Here is a 20499-nt window from a genome sequence, read left to right as displayed (position 1 = left end):
AGGTGCTGGGGGTTGGAGTCTCTGGAAACAGGTGTAGAAAAGTAAAGAAACATTTGATTTCTTCTTCTTCTTCTTTTCTTTTTAAATCTGAAATAGTTGCTTCAAAGGATTTGTCATAGAATTACTCCAAAACGTCAAAATCTGAAAGTGTGCAATACATGCTGAAATGAGTACATTTGGATCATTCTGTTTTTCTTTGGACATACTGCAATTGACCCTCTTTAAGAAGGAGGTGCTTCATTGATGCCCAACCCCACCCCCCCCCCTTTAAGAATGTCTTGAAACATTATCAAAACACTTTGCCACCCAGAATGAAACCACATTTGCTTATTCTGTAATAGCACTTTCATTCATATTTCTTTTGTCTTCTCATCTTTCTCTAATGAAGACCGATCTCCCAGAGCTGGTTCTCTCCCAGTCAGCTCCAGGGGTGACTGACGTCAGCTACTTTGTCTACGATGGGATCTACTATGTCCTTGTGGCTCAATTTGGTGATGGTATGTTTGGGACTAGTGATCGATTTTACTCTAAGTACATGGAAATTCCATGCTGATATTATGTTACTTTGTATGAAAACAGAAAAATCAGAGAAGGAGATCAGTGAAAATTTGGGGGAAACAGATGCTTGGAAACAATTTATGAACAAACAAATATAACTAGAAAAGCACTCTGAGAGCGCAGACCTCCGCCAAGCAGCTACTTTCCACCGATTATCTTGCTCTTCCCAAAGAGATTTTTCTCCTCTCCAACACTGGGGAAAAGTTCTTTGGGCTGAGTGACTGTTGTTTCCTTGTATGGACTTGTATCTAGCCGCCACTTGAAAAAGACTGCTTCATTGACATCATCGAAATTGAAAAATTAAGGCAATAGATTCCATATTCAGCACATGAAGCACATGAAGCAGAGTATGCTCCATGCAAATATGTGACTAAACTGCTCATTCTTTGCCTTGATATGCGTAGGAGTCATTGCGAGTACGGAAGGACTCTTTGTCTACTTGTGGACCATTGACCAAGATGTGGGCTCCCAGGAATTCCTCCCGATGCAGCGGGTTGCCGCTTCGGAGCCACAAACCATTGACACCACTTTCGCCGGAGGCACACAATTCATTGTCGCCAGCGAGAAAGTCCACACAGACGTTGTTTCGGAGGCAGCAGTCATGTATGAGTGGAAAGGTATGAGCCGTGCATGCCAGGAGCCCATTTCATTTTCGTAGTGAGAATTCTCCCTATGGTATGTACATGTTGTAAACATTTTATCACTAGCGGTTGGGTTCGTATGCTGGCAGTACGCTACATGCAAATGAATGAGGTGATCTTACGCACCCACTACAACACATGAAGGTCAAGCAGGGTCACACTTTTGTTGTTGACTTGTGCACTTCCGATATTGTACAGTTACTGTGCAGCAAGCATGGACAGGGCGTATCATGCGATAATTGCATCTAATTTTTCCCTTTTATCATGACTAAAACATCTGTCACTTTCCAATGAAAATGCATTTTCAGAGCTTAACTTCATATATCTTTTCCCAACATGCAACAATTTCTGAGAAAATCTACAAAACTATAGTAGTTTGGAGATAGAGATACTGCTTCATGTTTTTGTGTACAATCAATAAAGCTTGACCTGTGCACTGGCACAGTGTTGTCAACACATGGTTACAGAAATTAGATAGTGCAGCCGCTGTTTGAGTTCGTAAAGTTATAATTATGCGACAGCGAGAATTGCAATCATTTCAAGTCACAATATCTGCTGTCACTATAAATGCAGCCTAGTCAGCTGTGGTGACCAATATTATTGGGGCATGCAATAGTGATAAATATCATTATGAAATATTATTTTGCTTTTGAGAATCTATTCTAGGACAGTAAATGGGATTTTTGCACAATCAGTGAAGAAGAAGTGGACAACTTTATCTTTCTTGATGTGGAAGGGAAGGATGAATGAGTATGAACATTACCAAGAGAAATTTAGTGGATCATAGATTTGTATGATTTTGTTTTAAATCTGTCCAGTTTCATTCATTACTCTACTTTTCTTGAGCTAGACTCTTTCATTCAATATGAATATAATATGGTGTTTTCTTTGAGGGGTACCTTGCCTTTGATTGTTTGCTGTTAGTATGTTTCAAGGAGACACAGGAACAAGATTAATGTCATATGTTGTATGAAAGGAAGTGCAAGTATATTTCATGACTGTATTATCTACATTTCTGTGTTGCTAGAAAAATAGATTATGCTTGAGACTCTGACCATTTTAGCACGGTAGCTGATTTTTTATATTTTATTTTTGAAAATTCCTCCTTGCAGGTGGCCACATGGATGAATTTGCCATCTTCCCAAAGCCCAACCTGAAGCGAGTCCTGCCTTTCTGTATATTCAGCCGGGTATTTCTCGGACTGGCCAGCTACGCCGACAGCTCCGATAACCCCGTCACGTCATCCGAGATCCTCCTCTACAACCTCCACCTCCACAAGTTTGAGACGTTCCAGGAGCTGACGACGTACGGAGCCATCAACATGGCTGTCTTTACATTTGGTACTGGTATGGACACTGAGTCATTTCTGCTGGTCGCCAACACATACAATGATCACGAAGGTAGGTTGGATGCTGCCATATGTGTGTCTACACTTGTGCTATAGCTAGCCCAGTTGAGCCTCCGCCTAATGTTTACCCCCCGGGGCCCAACCAAAAGTGATAGAGCTTAGTTTATAGTCCTCTGAGTATCTGGTAAGTGTGCTGTGTACTTGAGTAACTCTAGTTTCAAATTTTTTTGTGGTGAATTTTCACTTTTTTAGCTTCTCAGGAAAAAAAAATGGTCAAGTTGTGTTTTTATAAATGCACACCATGTGGGAACTAGATCAAAATTTCTGTGCTGACATATCTAAAAGGCCATTTGACACTTTTTAGAATGAAATTGTACTTCGGGTTTGAGATAGTTTAAAAATGTAGATTTTATTTTCTCTTTCTTTGTAGATCAACCACCCAAGTCCATCATCTACAAATACAACAGTGACCGTTTTGTGCCGTTCCAGTGTCTGGAAGTGACCGACATTGTTGGATGGGAGACCATTAAGGATGAGAAGAATCTGGTCAGTTTGGTCATCTACTCGGCCTCCAACGTCACCGTGTACGAGTACGACGGCTGGCGCTTCCAGTTGTCCCATGTCCAGATGGATTGGGACGAGATTGCCATGCCGGTCAACGCAGTCTCGTCCCATTTTTCTGGCAATGTGGCAGACTTTCTGATTGCCAGTCATGCAGAGTATGACGGGAGTACGTCAAACTACTTCAAGCTGACCTTTCAGCCGCTGAATCTCGAGTCAGAGTTTGAAGACGAGGCGGTATCTCAGTGCCAAGCGCAGCAGGAGCAATATAAAACCATCGTTACCAAGCACGTCACCATTGAGAAGCAAGTTCCAGACGTCATCTTCAAAGATCTTGGGGAGTTTGAATACTCGGGCAATGCGTCGTTCCTTGGAAACATATCTGCCAAAGACATCGTCATTAATGACAGTGAGTTCAATAATGCCCTTTTCATAACATTGTTCTTATTTGTTTGTGATGATTGAGTTGTTTGTGAGGATTTTTCTTCAAGATTGTTAATGATGATTGTATTGTATTTTCAATGCAAATATTAAAGAATGCAGACTGTTAACCCTTCAAGCCATGTAGTGATTTTGGTGGGGAAAAAAAAGTGTTCCACTGGTCACTTAAGATCATTACAGTGGAAAGAATGATATACTTATCTTTTGTTCCAAAACAAATTTTCTTTAAGTTAAATAGTTTTAATTACCCAAATCTGTTTGTGTATCTAACTTCTTCCTTATACTATTTGAAATGACATTTTTTTCTCAGTTTGTTCTATTTCATCCGTTCTCTTGAACATTGGGCCGAATTGCTTGTAAGCAATTGCTTCAAGCACAATCACAAGCTCTTCTAACAAAAGATCTAGCTCAAACAATTGCTTAAATCCATATGCATAAACTTTTGCTTGTCCCACACAAGCAATTGCTTGCGTTCTCGACAAATGGGACATTATGCTTCTGCAAACACAAGAACAAAGGCGAGTGTGAAAGCATATATTTGAAAAGGCGTGTGTGTGCGAAATTATTCCTGACATGGCAAAAAAGCTATGAAATGACACTCATAAATGCACACACTCAGACGCACACGCTCATGTACTGGCTGATTCCCATCACTGGTTATAGTAGCCCGGATCTGCCAGGTTGCTTATGGACAGAGGTCTCCTTGCTCTCCACAGGTGTCAGACATCTTACCTGTTTCTCATCACATTTTGCATGCTAACCACTGGACATTCCCGTTGTTGAAAGAAAAATGTTTCATGCACTACATAAGAGGATTTTCTTGTAGATGTATACCACTCCTGTACAAATTTGGTCTTTCTTTTATGAATATGAAAATGATACTTAAAAGAGAATGTCCCAGTTAAGCAAAATCTCAAGCTCATTTTACAGAGCTTTGAAAATCATAAGCAATTGCTAGCAAGAACAAGCAAAAGGTCTGTTTTATGCATGCCGTTTTTTAAGCAAATGCTTGGTCTCTAAGCAATTGCTTGTGCTTGCTAGCAAAAGCTTTGCTGGCAAGCAATTGCTTGTTTTTATGCATCCGGCCCTATGTTATGAATATGTTGTCCTGTGATATTCAGAAGAGATACTGTGTCCCTTTATGTATTTCTATTTGTATCCATACGTGTGCCTGTAGGCCTATATGTTTCCTTTATGCACATATCTTCTGTTTTATTTATGAAGACTGGAAAGTTGAGCTGTATCTTACACTTATCATCCAGCATAAACCTCCATTGAAATCAAGGGAAGTCAAAAACAAAAAACAAAAAACAAAAAACTGACATGCCTTTCTTCAGAAAGATTTTCTACATTTGAAGCCTTAATCAAAGATAATCAGTGAGAATAGTATGCTTATAAATGAATTACTTTGTTTCACTTGTTTATGGCATCTTATGTGTTATTTCTTGCCTTGGAATCTGATAGTTAAAATAAAAAAAGGCGCTGTGCTAACCAAAGACGAAGAGGCTCAGCTGGCCAGAATAATTGGAATCAGAGACAGTAACTCTGCAGGGCTGGGTACCATGGAAACGGAACTCCCAGACACCATGCTCTTGACCTCCGACCCCCAAACAGTGGCAGGTATGAATGATTCAAAAATCTCCATCACTGTCATCATACCTCAAAGGGATTTTTTTTTGCCCCCGTGAATGGAGTGAATGCATACTGAATACTGAATATTGCACCTATAACAGACAGAAAATTGTCAAATTTTGAATTTTGAATTGTTTTGCACTTTGTATTTATTGGTTGCCTCTCACTTCATTTTCTTGCCATATCTTAGTATAGCATGCAGGTTGTGTATGTTTGAAATCCCTGAACTGAATTGAATTGAATTGAATTGTATTGAATTGTATTGAATTGTATTGAATTGAATTGAATTGAATTGAATTGAATTGAATTGAATTGAATTGAATTGAGTTAAATTGAATTGAACTGAACTGAATTGAATTGAATTGAATTGAGTTGAATTGAATCGAGTTGAATTGAATTGAATTGAAATGAATTTGAATTGAAATGAATTGAATTGAGTTGAGTTGAATTGAAATGAATTGAATTGAGTTGAATTGAATTGAATTGAAAAGGTGTTTTATTGATCAATATCCATCGCAGCCCACAGATTGAATTACAAACATTGTTAACAAATTAAAGGACCATGAATACATTAAAAATACACACAAGATACAGCATAATAATAAAAAATATACATAAAACAACAAAAAATCAAGCTTATTCATCCTTACTATTGCACAATGAGATCAACCTGTAATACAATACTGTAAACGTCAATATTTTCGCGCGATTAATTTTTCGCGCTGAGCGGCTCGAAAACATATTCGCGGGTTCTTAAATTCGCGCTCCGCAGCGGGTTAATACACCGTCGCTGTTTTCATCCAGAGCCTCTGCTACAATAGCTTGCTATGCCAGCGTACGATAAGCGACGTAGCGAGCGGCGCGGGTGCGAGTACAAGCGCTTTACTCGATACATGTACTGTAGTACTGGTACTGTAATCGCGGGGATGTAGCACACCAATCGGCCGTGGGCTCGTTGCGTGCGGTGCATGCGATGATACTGCTATATGCATGTCTGTACAACTGTACTACGTAGCAGTATCATCGACGAAGCGCACACAATTCAGCCGTTCAAAATGTGCACAGAAAATTGCGAAGATATATTCGCGCGTTTTTGAATTCGCGCTAGTCGAACGTAGCGCGAAATCCGCGAAAATTAATGTACCGCGAAAATTTCCATGCTTACAGTATAGACACAAATATTCCAAATACATTGTCTAATATCGCTATTCTCAATATTATAAATAGATTGAGTTTTTGTTACTGTAAAAGTGGATATTTTCGCGCGACTAATTTTTTGCTCTTGGCCGGGTCACAAGAGTTTCGCATGTTTTAAATTCCGCGGAATCAAGACATCACGCACAGGAACCTATGGCAGGCAAAAATATTCACATGCTTTTATTTTCGCGCTAGTTTCTGGTTGCACGAAATGTGTGAAAATTTCAACACCGCGAAAATTTCCACTTTTACAGTAATTGTGTATGCTGGTCATTTATAGTCCTCAAAGAGGATCGAGACTGTATCAAGTTTGGGCTATTTGCATCTTGCCTGTTCCTCCTCCTGCTCATCTTTTTACACACAGGTGCAAAAACATTCAGCACTTTCGCTGCTGACGGTGATGTGTCTGCAACCACACTGACCTGTACTACTGTCAACATGGTGAATGTGGTGACTCTTCAGAATACATACATAGACACAACAGAAAATGAGGTATTTGAAGTCTTATTAATTTTTTCTGTAAGTTCATGTTTTCCATCAAGACAGAATTCATCACTTTAAATTACCATTTACTTATTTGACTAGACTCTTATGAAAGTACGATAATTTTATGTACAATTTTGGTAATTGTAGTCATCACAATTTCCCTTAAGAATACCCTTTTGAGTTTATAAAAAATATGTACTCTTTCCCAACTGTATCGTGTGGCTTTCCGACAGAAAATGTTTACCTTGTAGGCAACAGAAAGATGATTACTAACCCTTTAATTTTGTGAAGGCGCCCCCTCTGTATGGAATTCTTGGATCCTCTCCTGTATAACAGCTGCTTTGAAATGATATCAGCATGATAAATTCCTTCTAGAAGTTTTCCCTCCTTTTAAGGTATATACTGTAACATTGGCATCCAGAAAAATGTAGTACTTCCCAAAAAATTTTGACTCAAATGCAAGTTCGCTCTGTCACCTGTCATTTTGTACCTTCAAAAAATATGTAGATTTCTGCTGTTATTGTTTACAAATGCATTTGTGCATTTACATTTGGATGAAGAGGGATTTACCCCAAATGTGTGTGTTGTATCAGTGTGTGTTGAATGAGTGAATTCAGGAATATTAAAGTGCTGGTTGTACACATCAGTGAAGTCTGAGGTTTTTTGTTTTTGCTAAATCCATGTGCTGTCATAGCTAGATAAGAAGGGTCCGGTAGATTGTGATGTCACAGTATAAGAACAATGTAATTAAAACAAAGAGAACTCTATATATTTTGATTGTTTTAGCATAGTGAAAGAGCACTTGATATACCTCTTTCAGAAAGCAGGAAAATGATATTACCCCTTAGCACATACCAGTGACAACTGGAGGGAATCTGCACTTTTCATATACAGCATGTTAAGGAACCTGTCTATAGCAGCCACCTGTCTATAATGGCCACCTGTCCATAATGGCCACTTTTTCATCTCCCTCGGGTGGCCGCTATAGACAGGTTTGACTGTAAAATGAAGTTTTTGTGTACAACATGTGTGAAAATATGGTCAGGACTGGACAAGCAATCTCTTGTTTTTCATTTGTCAAGGTTTTCAGCATCACCTTTGAGGTCAGTGGTGGGATCGAGGTGAATGGCGACCTCAGTGTGTCCGGTCTCCTGGATGGAGTGGCCATGTCCAATGTGGTCACTCTGTCGGGTGACCACTCCATCACCGGTGTGAAGACGTTCTCTGGTGCTCTCACAGCAAATGGTATGACACGTAAAATTATCCAAAGCAATGCTGATAATGATTATCATATGTAGTGGGGGTCTAGAGCAATTACCCCCCTGAGCAATTACCCCGGACCCTTCCCCTGGCTCTAATCCTAATCCTAATCCTGAACCTAATACTAACGCTGACCCAAACTCCTAACCCTAAACCTAACCCTAACCCTAATCTTTACTCTAACCTCTAGCCAGTATTTAGCCAGGGGTTAATTGCCCTCTGGGGGTAATTGCTCGGATACGGTAGTGGGATCCACTTGGATTCTATAGAAGTAAAAACAAACATACAAAAAGAGGACTGGAGGGAGATTTAAGTGTGAATTTTCTATAGGGCAAAAAGTTGTAGGTTAATGATAAAAAAAGGACTAGTTATGCTAATAATAATGATTCATTCAGTGTGTGATTATTTCTTTGTTTTTTATCTACTGTCTTTCCATTGTGTCACTAGTCCTCTGATTTGGGTGTAACACTTATGTTTATGGTTTTAGAGTGTAAGACTGCACATTTTTTGAGAGACCAGTGCTTTTTATTAAACATTATTACATTTTAGTGATTTGCCATAGAATGATATCTAGCTGAACAGGCATTTTGATATGAAGTTGATAATGATTGATAGGACTAGAAAGGCACCCAAGAGATTGCAGACCTTCACCAAGCAGCTCGCTTCCACCCATATTGTGATTTCACAATGGCAAACAATCACAATCCTTCAAAAAATAAAAAAGGAAATTAGAAATCTGAGATCCATATAGGTGTATTGATCGGGATTACTACCAAAATTTAGTCATCTTTTCCTTGTGTGATTTTCAACTTTTTCCGAAAATCTTATCCAAACCCATTCAGAACTTTATTGAATTATTTTGCAAACAAACAGACAAACAAACCTACACAGGCAAAACAGACATAAACTCCTTTGCAGAAATACCAACCCTAAGATTCAAAATTCAAATTCATTTTCACCTCCAGTAAATAAATAAAGAAATTATATGCAATGTATATGCAAAGGATATTTGTAATAATTGCAGAATGTGTTTTAACAAGGTACATATGAAAATTAGTAACAGATGAAAAAAATGCAATTATATCTTTTTTGATATATACATAAAGCATACAATACAAGTTAACCAAGAATGGGGATGGAAATGGAGGGTCCCACTAAGAAGCAAAGCTTGTATGATATGGGACCCTCACGATAACCCTAGATAACCCTAGCAGCCCCAAAAGTCCTACATACAGGGAATTTGTAGATATAATCATGTATCAAATATGACACTCATTTTGCGATGTTGCAGTGTAGCCAAACTTTCATCTTCAGTTTTATTTGAAATCTGTAGAGGGAATTATATTAATCATACATGTGGACATGGTACAAAAATATTTACTCATATGTCTATATTCAGGAAACTTTGATGTAACTGGAACAGTTGATACGATTTCCTTGACGACGTCGAGTGTCTTCCGACCCACGTTGAGTCAGACCGTGACCGGGTCCTACACGTTTGCTGCTACGCTGACCGCCAACGAAGACGCAGCGGTCAGTGGCCTGGTGGATGGCGTTGACCTCTCTGTGCTGAAGGATGAAGCTGTGTATTTGGACGGCGATCACGATATCTTAGGTATGAAGATGCGTGCGCATCTGTGTCTGTGTGGATTTAGAGAAAATATGAAATTTCATTAAAGATCATATGAAGTTTTGGTACCTCAAAAGTTTCCCTGAATTTCCTTGTCTCAGTTTGTGTTTCAGGTTAAAGTACCTTTCATATAACTAACACTGTGAGACTTACTCGCCCCAAAGTGCTCTCATGTCTTAGTAATCATGCAATTAACTGCGACCAGCAGCCCCATACGCATAGCGTAATTGGGCTTCGCATTGTAGCATTCAGGATCATGACAAATTTAGTATCTCGGGTAAATATCAACTTAAAATTCAAAAATTTCTTCAATTTGAAGACTTACCAATTAAGTTGATGTATTGAAAACAGGCTTCAGGCAACGTTTGGTTCTGCCAATAGTCCCTTTCTTTTCGTATTGATGACTGAATGTGACTCGGTTGAGAGAACCTTGGGAGCGCTACATACTGTACACTGAATACTATGCCCAGCGCATGCGCACACATCACATGCGCACAAATTTCAATTGATTCCCCGGAACTCAATTCATTAAAGTTCCATAGTTAAGCCAATCCCTCTTCACAACTCACCTCCCAGTGCTCTGCCACAGTGCTTGCTACCCTTAATAATTCCTAACTTTAATCATCCTCAGTTAATCACTCTGAAGGACATGGAAACAGCTCAGGAGGGTATGAGTTTTACCTTTTCTTTCAGTTAATTTCCATGATTTATTTTATTTTCTTATGTTTTATGTTTGTTTGTTTTGCATGTTTAGGGGCCATGACCTTCAGTGGAGGGGTTACCATGGTTTCAGGGTTGAGTGTCACCGATGGTAACACTGTTGATGGAGTGGACATAGAAACCCTGGATGCCAACCTCTTGCGGATCTCGGTGGAGCAGGACGTGTCAGGTAATGATGATGGTTATGTGGTTGCCATTGATGATGGTTATGTGGTTGCCATGGTAACTCAAAGGTCTACATCCATTTATGTGGATTCTTTTTTCTTTTTGAATTCTTTGTTCGAAGGAAACTAGATGACCAGCACCTCTTTCATAGTAGTAGTAATTATTTGCAGTAATTACAACTCACATTAAAGGGATCGTATAGTTTTGGTTGAGACCTTATTTCAGGTTTCTAACAGTTTTTTTTTTTTTTTTTTTGTGAGATAATGAGAAACCTCTTGTGAAATATGGAAGAGCATGTAATTCCCTGAGGAATTCAACATTTATTTGATGAAAATTGGTTTTGAAATGACTGAGATATCCAAAACAAACTAATGAAGTGTGGGCCCCACCTTTTATTACAATCGCTTTGTTTTACTTTGTTTTTGGATGTTTCAGTCATTCCAAACCCAAGTTTCATCAAATAAACTTTGAATTCCTCTTAAAATTGTATGCTTTGTACTATTTCATAAGTGTTTTCTTGGTATCTCGCAAAAAGTTGAAAGCCCAATTCTCATCTCCACCAATAATGTACCATCCCTTTAACTGCCACAATAATAACTTGAATGGTTTTTGCTGGTTGGTTATTGCTGATGTGCTACCGGGGTAATTGAGTGCAAAATATTCTCTCTTTTTTTTTTTTGGGGGGGGGGGGGTGTACCAAGCATAGATGTATGTAAGTGTCATTTCTGATCAATTAAAGCACTCACTCCAATACTTGTTAAGGAAAAAGAAGGGGAAAATGTAACAATTATTTGTCTTCCGTTGTTGTCCAGTGCTGACAGCAGATGATATCAGACTTGTCAGTTGAAGGAGAGCTTTAGAACAATTGGAAATTAACATACATCTATAAAAGATAAACACATGGATTTATTTTCCAAGTTTGGAAATGAGAGCTAAGGTAGAACTTTTATTCTTGCATCTTGGAAATATCAGGCTTAAATTGATTCAGCTTTGCCGCAATTAATGCATTGAACTCTTAAAATACTCTTCAGCTGTCACATAATTGCCTTACTAATTTTCCTAGGAAATGCACAAAACGTAGGAACTCACTCTGCCCAACTGGAAAATATTCCCTTCCAAAATTGAGTTGGTCAGTTTTTGTCTTATTAAGTATTAGAATGCAAGCTTGCTCCGTTAGTAGTAAAATGGTCTTGTGCAGCAAATTCAACAGCTTTGGTTTCATCATACAATTTTTTTAGTCTCAAAAAACGAAATTGTATTGCTCTAAAAATGTTACAGGTGACCATTTGTGAGATAAACTTGCTCATATTTTCTTGAAGAATCAACTGAAATGTTTCTGTGAATCAGGAGATTATTTAATGCAGAGCTATACCGGTAACTGTGTTGTTAATGTCCTTTCACCTAGCTGAATACACCTTTAGCAGTCTTCTGACCTTTGGAAGCAGTATAACCGTTGAAGGGGAAGTGGACCACATAGAAATTCCTGACAACGTCGTCCTAATAGACAGCGCTACGCCAGTGTCCGTGGTGGGATCAGTCGGCTTTAATGTGGACGTGACAGTGGCAGACCTCTGCATTGGTTACTGCATCAACAACGTCAAGGCACCCGGTGAGTAACCAAGGAAATAATTTCAAGAATGAGCAGCTATGCATCTACCCAGTCCTGAGCTTAGGGATATCGCTTAACTATCTTTCTCACTTTTTTCCCCCATTTGTCTTCGGAAGAGCCTTCTATTGGTTTGATGCTTATTATTAGACATCAGGTTATCAAGAACCTCGTTCACATTAACTAGTTCTTGAAGTGGACACATTTCACCGTTCAAGTCTGCTCTTGAGAAATGTCAGTACTGCACTCCAGATATCAAGGAGCTAAGTAAACAAGCTGAGAGATTTTCCTTCCCTCTTCTCTCTCCCTCTCTCAGCCCCCCTCTCTCTTTTGTTCTTCTCATCTCATAATTATCCCTCCTCCCTCTCTCCCTTTTGCTCTCCCTCTTTTTTTTACTCCTTCTCCCCCTCACTTGTCTCTTTTGTTCTGTCTATCTTATAATTATCTCTCTCTCTCTGTTTCTTCGCTCCCTTTTCCCACTCTTCCTCCCTATTGTAATTTTCTCTTCACCTATTTCTCTTGCTCTCCCTTTTTTCCACTCCTTCCCCCCTCACTTGTCTCTTTTGTTCTTCCTATCTTATAATTATCTCTCTCTCTCTGTTTCATCACTCCCTCTTCCCACTCTTCCTCCCTATCGTAATTTTCTCTTCTCCTATTTCTCTTGCTCTCCCTCTTTTTTCTCTCCATCCTGCTCTGTTTTCTTCTTTCCTGTCTCATAGTTTTATCTCCTCCTCTTCCTCTGCATCTCCTGCTTTCTTAAAGGACAAGTCCACCTTCATAAACATAAGGATTGAGAGAATGTAGCAATATTAGTAGAACACATCAGTAAAAGTTTGAGGAAAATCGGACAATATCTGTTCAAACTTTATGATTTTTTGAAGTTTTTGTGCAGTCACCACTGGATGAGAAGACTACTACGGAGTATGATGTCACATGGAAAATATAAGGAAAATATAAGGAAAATATACAGAGAATTTCACAAAATTTCATCTTTTGAAAAAAGTACACATTCTCTTGACTTGTTACTGACATACGTTATGGGTAATATCATTCCCCCTACCTTTAGAAAGAGGCAAGTCAAGTGCTCTTTTATTATGCGAAAAAAGTGAAAATATGTTGACCTTTCTTTATATTTTCTTTATACTCTTGTACGCGTATGACATCACAAGCTCTAGTAGTCTCCTCATCCAGTGCTTCCAACACCAAAATTTTACAAATTCATAACTTTTGCGTCGATTGTCCAATTTCCCTCAAACTTTCACTGATGTGTTCTACTAATATTGCTGCATTCTCCCAATCCTTATGTTTACGAAGGTGAACTTGTCCTTTAACGCCCATCCCTCCCCCCAATTTCTCTTCTTCCTCTCTTCTCTTAATCTCTATTGTAATTTCCTCTTGTACTTGTTTCCTCCACCATTTCCCTCTGTGTTCACTCCCTTTTTCTCAATTCTCTTCTGTGTACAGAGACTCCAACTCTCCTGTTTTCGACGGGAGATCTCCCGCCGAAAACCCATTTTTGCAAAATCTCCCGTTCTCCCGCTTGAGATTTAATTTCTCCCACCCTGGCTCTGTGTCTCCTGTTGGAAAGGATTTCTAACTTATTGCTATCGTATGCTGAAAAAATAAGCCTTAGATAGCACCAGAGAGCATCTAGAAATCTAGGAACTTCGCGCTTCGTACACATCAACTTGGAGTCTCCCGTTTGCTAGGGGTTTCGGGCGGGAGAATCTCCAGATGAGAAGGTGCTTTGGGTTGGAGTCTCTGTGTGTAATACACCATATCCCTTTCATCACTTCTCATCATTTCTCTCCTCTGTCCCCCTCCCCCTCTCCCTTCCTACACTCTGTTCTAACCCAATGTTTCAACCCTTATCCTCTCTCACTCCCTCCTAGTCGCCTACGAGACCCTGGACCTCCTCCTCACCGCCGCCCCAACCTCCAAGAACCACCAGAGGGTGACAGGGAGGATCACCTTCAATGCCGACATCAGTGTCCTCGACGACGTTGTCGTGGAAGGCCTCGTGGATGGCATCGACCTCTCTGATTTGGACGCTAAGTCGGTCTACCTGACCCGTGACCAGACCATCACAGGTGAGAAATAGCCATGTCCCAGCCCTTACTCTCCAGGTCTGATTTTCTTGTACCCAAATATGGATAATGATACCCATATGGTATGTCTCAAAAAATTAGAACTGGATTTCTGCATTGATGACTTTCAATATGATTAAACTGTCTGAATGCTATTTCAGGGTCCTAAGATATAATATCCTCCCTACATTTTGCAGAAAACCCCATCCAGTTTGGTGAAGTTGGCACAGAGAAATGTGGATCGTTGTAAAGCATGTCATGGGTCTGGTTTTTCCATGTTAAGCACTTGGATGCTCTTGGAACAGCATACAAATATGTGAACACAATGGACAGAACTTAAATGGAAGGGATTCCTGACATGCTCTACAAAGATCCTCATTTCTCTTTGACCACTGAAGCAAATCAGATAGGTTTTTCTGTGAGATGTGGGGAATAAATTATACTTTCATACTCTGAAATTGTATTTGGATTGATTCACTGTTTCTAAAGTTATCATTGTAGTCGGTCCCATTGTAATTCTTTTTTTGACATACGGTATATCTCATGTGTATGTTCATACCGATCATAGAGCTATGATAGAGCTGAATTTCTCTTGGTACAGTATATGCCATTCTATCGAAGCTAAGTCACTCAGGGTCATTACACAGTAGGCCTATGTATGCTGTCTTGATACATTCTTTTTTTCAGGTCAAGTTAAGATAGTAAAAGCAAAGAAAGAAGACGATAATAATTGATTGAGCACAACAATCCTCTTAATTTACCCATGTAGGATTTGAGACATTTTAGTTGTCACCAGGAGATAAATTCTTGTGGAAATTGAGGTTGCCTTTGTTTTGTTTGTTTGTTTGTTTGTTGTTTTATTTATTGGAGCAAGTTTGACTGTAGTGAGTAATGTTGAGAAGTAATTCTTTTTGGTTCATTACATAATCCATTGAAGCATCTTTTCTTCCCTATCCCCCCCCCCCCCCCCCCCCCCCTCCGTTATGGCCTTTATAAGTTACAATGTTTTACAGCAAAATGCGTGTAGGTCTATAAAATGGGAATTTGTCCTTGTTGAAATCAATCCTGTGCAAATGTAGGTAATCACAGTGATTTGGAAAAAGAATGATAGCTGATGTAACCCAGCAACCATCTTCTGGTATGTTTGTCTGTTTTCCTTTGATTTTCAGGCCCCAAGACAATTGGTGGAAGTGTCACCCTCTCCAGTGATCTCACGGCAGACATGCGAGTCGATGGCGTGAATATCAACGACTTTGACACCAACGCCATCAAGCTGAGTGACGGGGAGATTACTGCTACGGGCAATCTCAAGTTCAGCGGTGATGTGGAGGTAGGGGCATCTCACTCCAAATTCAGAGGCTGTCTTTAGTGAACACCTCACAGTGCAATTGAAATCAGGTTTATTGTCTAAAGAGTCGGTGTGTATTGTGCATATGTTTGGGGTATGAATGGTAAAAATTTATTGTAAAAGTGGATATTTTCGTGTGAGTGGTTTTTTACGCTCAGACGGGTAAGATGAGTATTGCTTGTTTTTGAATTCGCAGAATCAAGACATCAACTGCTGAAACATATGGCAAGCAAAAATATTCACTTGCTTCTGTGTTTGCGTTAGTTCTGGTTGCACAAATTACACAAAATTTTAACACCTCAAAAATGTCCACTTTTACAGTAGATGGTAATGTAAATTGGCAACTCCTTGTGATGTAGGTGTTGAGCACCTCTGCATTGGGTTTGCATGTTCACCAAAGTTCATCCAGATCATTTTTTTCAAAAGAAAAAAAGTTCAATTACGTAGAGCTTCCTGATTTTAATGATAATTCTACTTCATCTCCGTGCTCCCATATTGCAGTTTCAAGGCACAGTCTCGACTGGTGGAGATCACACATTTAGCCCCAGCACCACTCTCTCTGACCTCGTGACCCAGGGCACGACGGAGACAATAGGGGGCGCCAAAACTTTCCCTGCTATCACATCCAGCGAAAATGTTCAAGTGACGTCGACCATCAACGACGTACCCATCAACAGGCTGTATTCCGAGTCTATAGTTCTCGCTGATGCCACGGCAGTCACGGTGACGGGGAATTGGGTTTTTAGTGATGACCTCTCTGTGGGTGGCACGCTGACGACATCAGGAAATATTGATGGTGAGAATTGCGTTTGTACCGCATTCATATGTACTCATGTTATATCCATTTTTCTCTGTTTTTGTGTTGCGTATTGTGGGTGCTTGTTTGCGTCCCTTGTTATGTACTGTCAATCCAAAAATATTTGCAACCCTTTTTCGCAGCATGATACTTTTGCGAATTGCCACAAATTGTGTTGACGAAACCTTTCACTTCCATTTTAGTTTTGCGAATCTTAGCTCCTCGCAAGATGTGCAGCGGTTTCATGCACGTAAAAACTTCTGGTTTTACGGTAACTTCATTTCATATATGATGGAAATAAAGTTGTGTGATATGATAAGGTTTATTCAGTGTAAGTTATGTAGCAAAGCTTGCATGGATAATGGTGAGAAATCTTGCCCTTTGTAATACTGTAATCAGTGAAGGGTTATGCATTATAGTTACAGTGAATTCCAGCTGAGTATTTATTGGTCCTTTTGTACAACGCTACACATTGGCATTGATCAGATGGTCCAAGACCAGTAAAAATCACTGTCAGACCAGTAACTTTACCAGGAATGGACCAGTAAAAAAATGGAAAAACTAGGTACTGACTGGTCCAACAGGCAGGTCAGACCTGTAGAAAAAAAAATAGGTTAGTGTTCAGTCCTGTGTTTATAACAAAATTCCACTATGTGTGTTTTTTTTTTTTACATTCAAAGATGTTAAAATGATTAGAATAATTCAGAATGAGGAAGTTTTGATATGTTACTTGGGATAGATAAATATTAAGTAACTTGCAGACTCTTGTATTTCTGCATTTGGTTGAAATGTGGAATGTGTTGATTAATAGAAGGTATGAACTTACAGTCAACCCTACGTAGGTTGACCGTGATGGGACTGAGGAAAACACATCATCTCAAAGTGATATTTGACCACTGTGTATACAGACAAATGACTCGGGTATGGATATGAATGTAGACTGGGACATTCAATTTTCATTGACTCAGCCAAATATTCAACATAAGTGCCGTTGACTTTATACACAGAGTTGACTGTATCAAAACATTTTATTCAGTCAAAATATCAGTGAGGTCTGTCAAAATATCTCAGAACAATGCCAAGCCTTTCTGGAAGAGAAATATAGAGTGCATAAAAAAAAAAGTAATCCAACTTCGGTGGGCTACCATTTCATAATTGTCAGTAATGGAGAGCACAATTTTGGTGGAGAGGAAAGACAAACTCTTCCTCTTTCCATTGATGCCTAATTATGTTGACAAATGTCATGCATGACTGAACACATGAACCTTAAAAGCAACAATGACAAATTCCACTTTTTCCAAGTTTGAGTGTTATCGTGAAAGAACAATGAATGTCTCACTGAATGGATATGATCTGTCATTGAAAGTGGTCAAATTAACAGGCCAGCCTGCACAACTGCAGGTTTGTGTTCAGGGTTTCTTCTTATCGGTCCATAACCTTCGACATGACCACGTTTTCATGATCTTGGTCATTCCCACAAAGGCTATCCCATTATTCATTTTTCTCTTTTCATATTCAAGACATGGTTTGTTGCTTGGAGCTATATGTTGAATATGAACAGAGAAAAATGGACTGTTTGATGTTGGCCGGCCTGTGTGGGAGTGACCAAGTTATCAACAATGTTTACATGTTAGAAGGTAAGAGCTTTTCACCCATCCCAACCTCCAGGCATCAGTCTTGATGATGCGGTCACTCTGAGCGAAGAGCAGACCATCACTGGTCCCATCACCATGGCAGCAGGCCTGGAAGCCAGCACAAGCATCAGCGTGACTGGAGACGTCTCTCTCTCTGGAACGTTGAATGGCGTAGATGTGGCTGCTATCAATACAGATACCCTAAAATGCTCAGGTAATCCTAACTCCCCAAGGGATATAGAGGGGGTAAATAACAAAAGGTAAATTTATATGGAAGCTAGTCATCATTTAAAAGAAGCTTACCCCCTGAACTGTGACGAGCATCGATCCATGCAATGCCCAATCTTTCAGATTCAACTTTTGAGTGAGAGTGCGTTTTGATTAGTAAACCACAGAACCGGAAGAAATACACGAATAATGCAGCCCTAGGGATAAACCTGATAGTGTTTCCCCATCCCTTGATGTCTTCAAGAAGAATCTTAAGACTTTCCTTTTTGATGCCAATCTGTAACTGAATGTTGTTGTAAAGTGCTGTGAAACCAGTCATTGACTGTGTAAGGGGGCTATATAAATGCTTAGATTGTATTGTATTGTATTGTATAGTGTGCAATGATACAGTAATATTCTGCCTGCATGCATGCTTACTTGATTTATGTTCTGGGGGTTGACCCAGAATGTGGAATGGCATTCATGAATTAGAGGTCACATTGCCTTCCGAATGGATAGAACATAAACCAAAAGAAATCATCAAGTTTTAATCTTTGATCAATCTTAAAGATTGTTAACTTTTTAGTCTGTCTTCAAGGGACTAAACTACCAGCTAGTCATCAAATTTATACTTTGAATTAATTCTTAACCAGTTTAGGGATGGGCTGAATTTGCTACAACATGCATTTCCCATAGACCCCTGCTCGAGTATACTCGGGACTCGTCCTCAACGGGTTAAGATTAGCAAGGTCATGTGAACCCATCTAGTGTTTTCGTTTGTGCTGCAACTGCTCAAGTTAAAGGTATAACAAGTTATCGCATAAGTTTCTTTGCTATCAACAGTTGCAGGTGAGCAGCCATTTCTTGTGTATTCAGTGAAAAAAAAAAAATGCAAGGAGAGAGCAGTGAGACTACTTTCACCGTGATTATTCAAACAAAAGTTTGGGATATTATACTGTGCATTCACCATGCTGCCATCTACAGAGTACCAAAGTGTGATGTCATAGCCATTCATCAGCATGGAAACTGGTTCTAAACAACCTCACCTGGCCCAAGTGTTTATGCTCACACCTGGTTCTAACCTAAAGCTATAATAGAAAACTGTGACATCATCACTTACGTACACTCATGCTTATCATGTAGACATGCAACATGTGACTAAATCAGTTTGGATAACAGTAATATTTCTAATCTGCCTTGTTGCAGATGTTAATGGAGTCCTGGTGTATGCAGCTAGGATTAAATCATGGGCTACAGCTTGTAAAAGTATAATCATGCTTGTTCCTATCTAGTTTCTATGTCAGTTAATATTACCATCACCAATGGCCTGTTCTGTGTCTTGCTATGCCAGTTAATACAGTTGACTTTTAACCTGTTGAGGAAGGGCTGATTTTGCTACAACATGCATTTCCCATAGACACCTACCTGAGTATACTCTAGACTCATCTTCCACTTTGTACACAGTTCCGAACTTATCAAAGTACACAAAGTCTTTTATTCATTTTGCTTAACCTATTATGCTTAGTAACCAATACAGGATGATGCTAGTTTCTATTTGTTTTGTTTCCAGGCGTGCAGACGGTGACAGGAAAGAAAACCTTTGCCACACTCACAGTGCAAGACAACCTTGTCATTTCGGGAACGATAGATGACATCGACGTATCGTACGTCAACGACAATGCCGTGTTTGTGACGGGGAATCAGGACGTTGCTGGGGTAAAGACGTTCCAGGCAGCGACAACATTTTCAGATGTCGTATTCAATGGTAAGAATTCCTCCCAGTTTCTCAAAGCTGGAAAGTCTCTTGCTACAATACAGCGCATATGAAAAGGCCTGAAAGATCTTTGCGTTTTGTACCGTTTTTGTAAAACTGTATTACTCCACATTTCTATATTGTGAGATAGGTAAATGTACTGTTTTTCCACCCAAAATATGCCTCTTCATCCCTCAGAGTACTGCAGTGCTATGTTCAAGGTTGGCATACCTGACTCGTGATTCACTGTGTATTCTATACTCAATTCACTCGTCATTCCAATTTATGTGTGATGCAAATAGAAACTATGACGACTTCAGCATAATTCTGTGTAAAGGTACAAAATGACATCAATTCACCTGGACTTACTGTTTTAAGTCTGAGAATGGTTCACGTCCGATCCTTGATGAATTAATTTCATATTGTACG

The 20499-nt window shown here is 39.4% G+C and overlaps 1 protein-coding gene across 1 annotated transcript in view; it reads left to right on the top strand.

The window, feature by feature from the left end:
* The window catches only part of LOC139731475 (uncharacterized), a 46575-nt gene that overhangs the window by 3240 nt on the left and 22836 nt on the right, over positions 1-20499 (top strand). The window contains exons 4-18 of the mRNA XM_071642359.1: positions 389-501; positions 976-1175; positions 2312-2599; positions 2978-3517; positions 5014-5169; positions 6743-6870; positions 7947-8109; positions 9524-9739; positions 10509-10643; positions 12045-12248; positions 14138-14335; positions 15502-15662; positions 16182-16476; positions 18145-18324; positions 19888-20082. Of these exons, the coding sequence (XP_071498460.1) occupies positions 389-501; positions 976-1175; positions 2312-2599; positions 2978-3517; positions 5014-5169; positions 6743-6870; positions 7947-8109; positions 9524-9739; positions 10509-10643; positions 12045-12248; positions 14138-14335; positions 15502-15662; positions 16182-16476; positions 18145-18324; positions 19888-20082 (3172 nt within the window). The remainder of the gene's footprint in view (positions 1-388; positions 502-975; positions 1176-2311; positions 2600-2977; positions 3518-5013; positions 5170-6742; positions 6871-7946; positions 8110-9523; positions 9740-10508; positions 10644-12044; positions 12249-14137; positions 14336-15501; positions 15663-16181; positions 16477-18144; positions 18325-19887; positions 20083-20499) is intronic.

This window comes from Diadema antillarum, unplaced genomic scaffold (genome assembly GCF_040938485.1).
Source record: "Diadema antillarum isolate AM-2024a unplaced genomic scaffold, OU_Dant_1.0 seq00000375_RagTag, whole genome shotgun sequence".
NCBI lineage: Eukaryota > Metazoa > Echinodermata > Echinoidea > Diadematoida > Diadematidae > Diadema > Diadema antillarum.
This window is presented reverse-complemented; position numbering and strand designations above follow the sequence as displayed.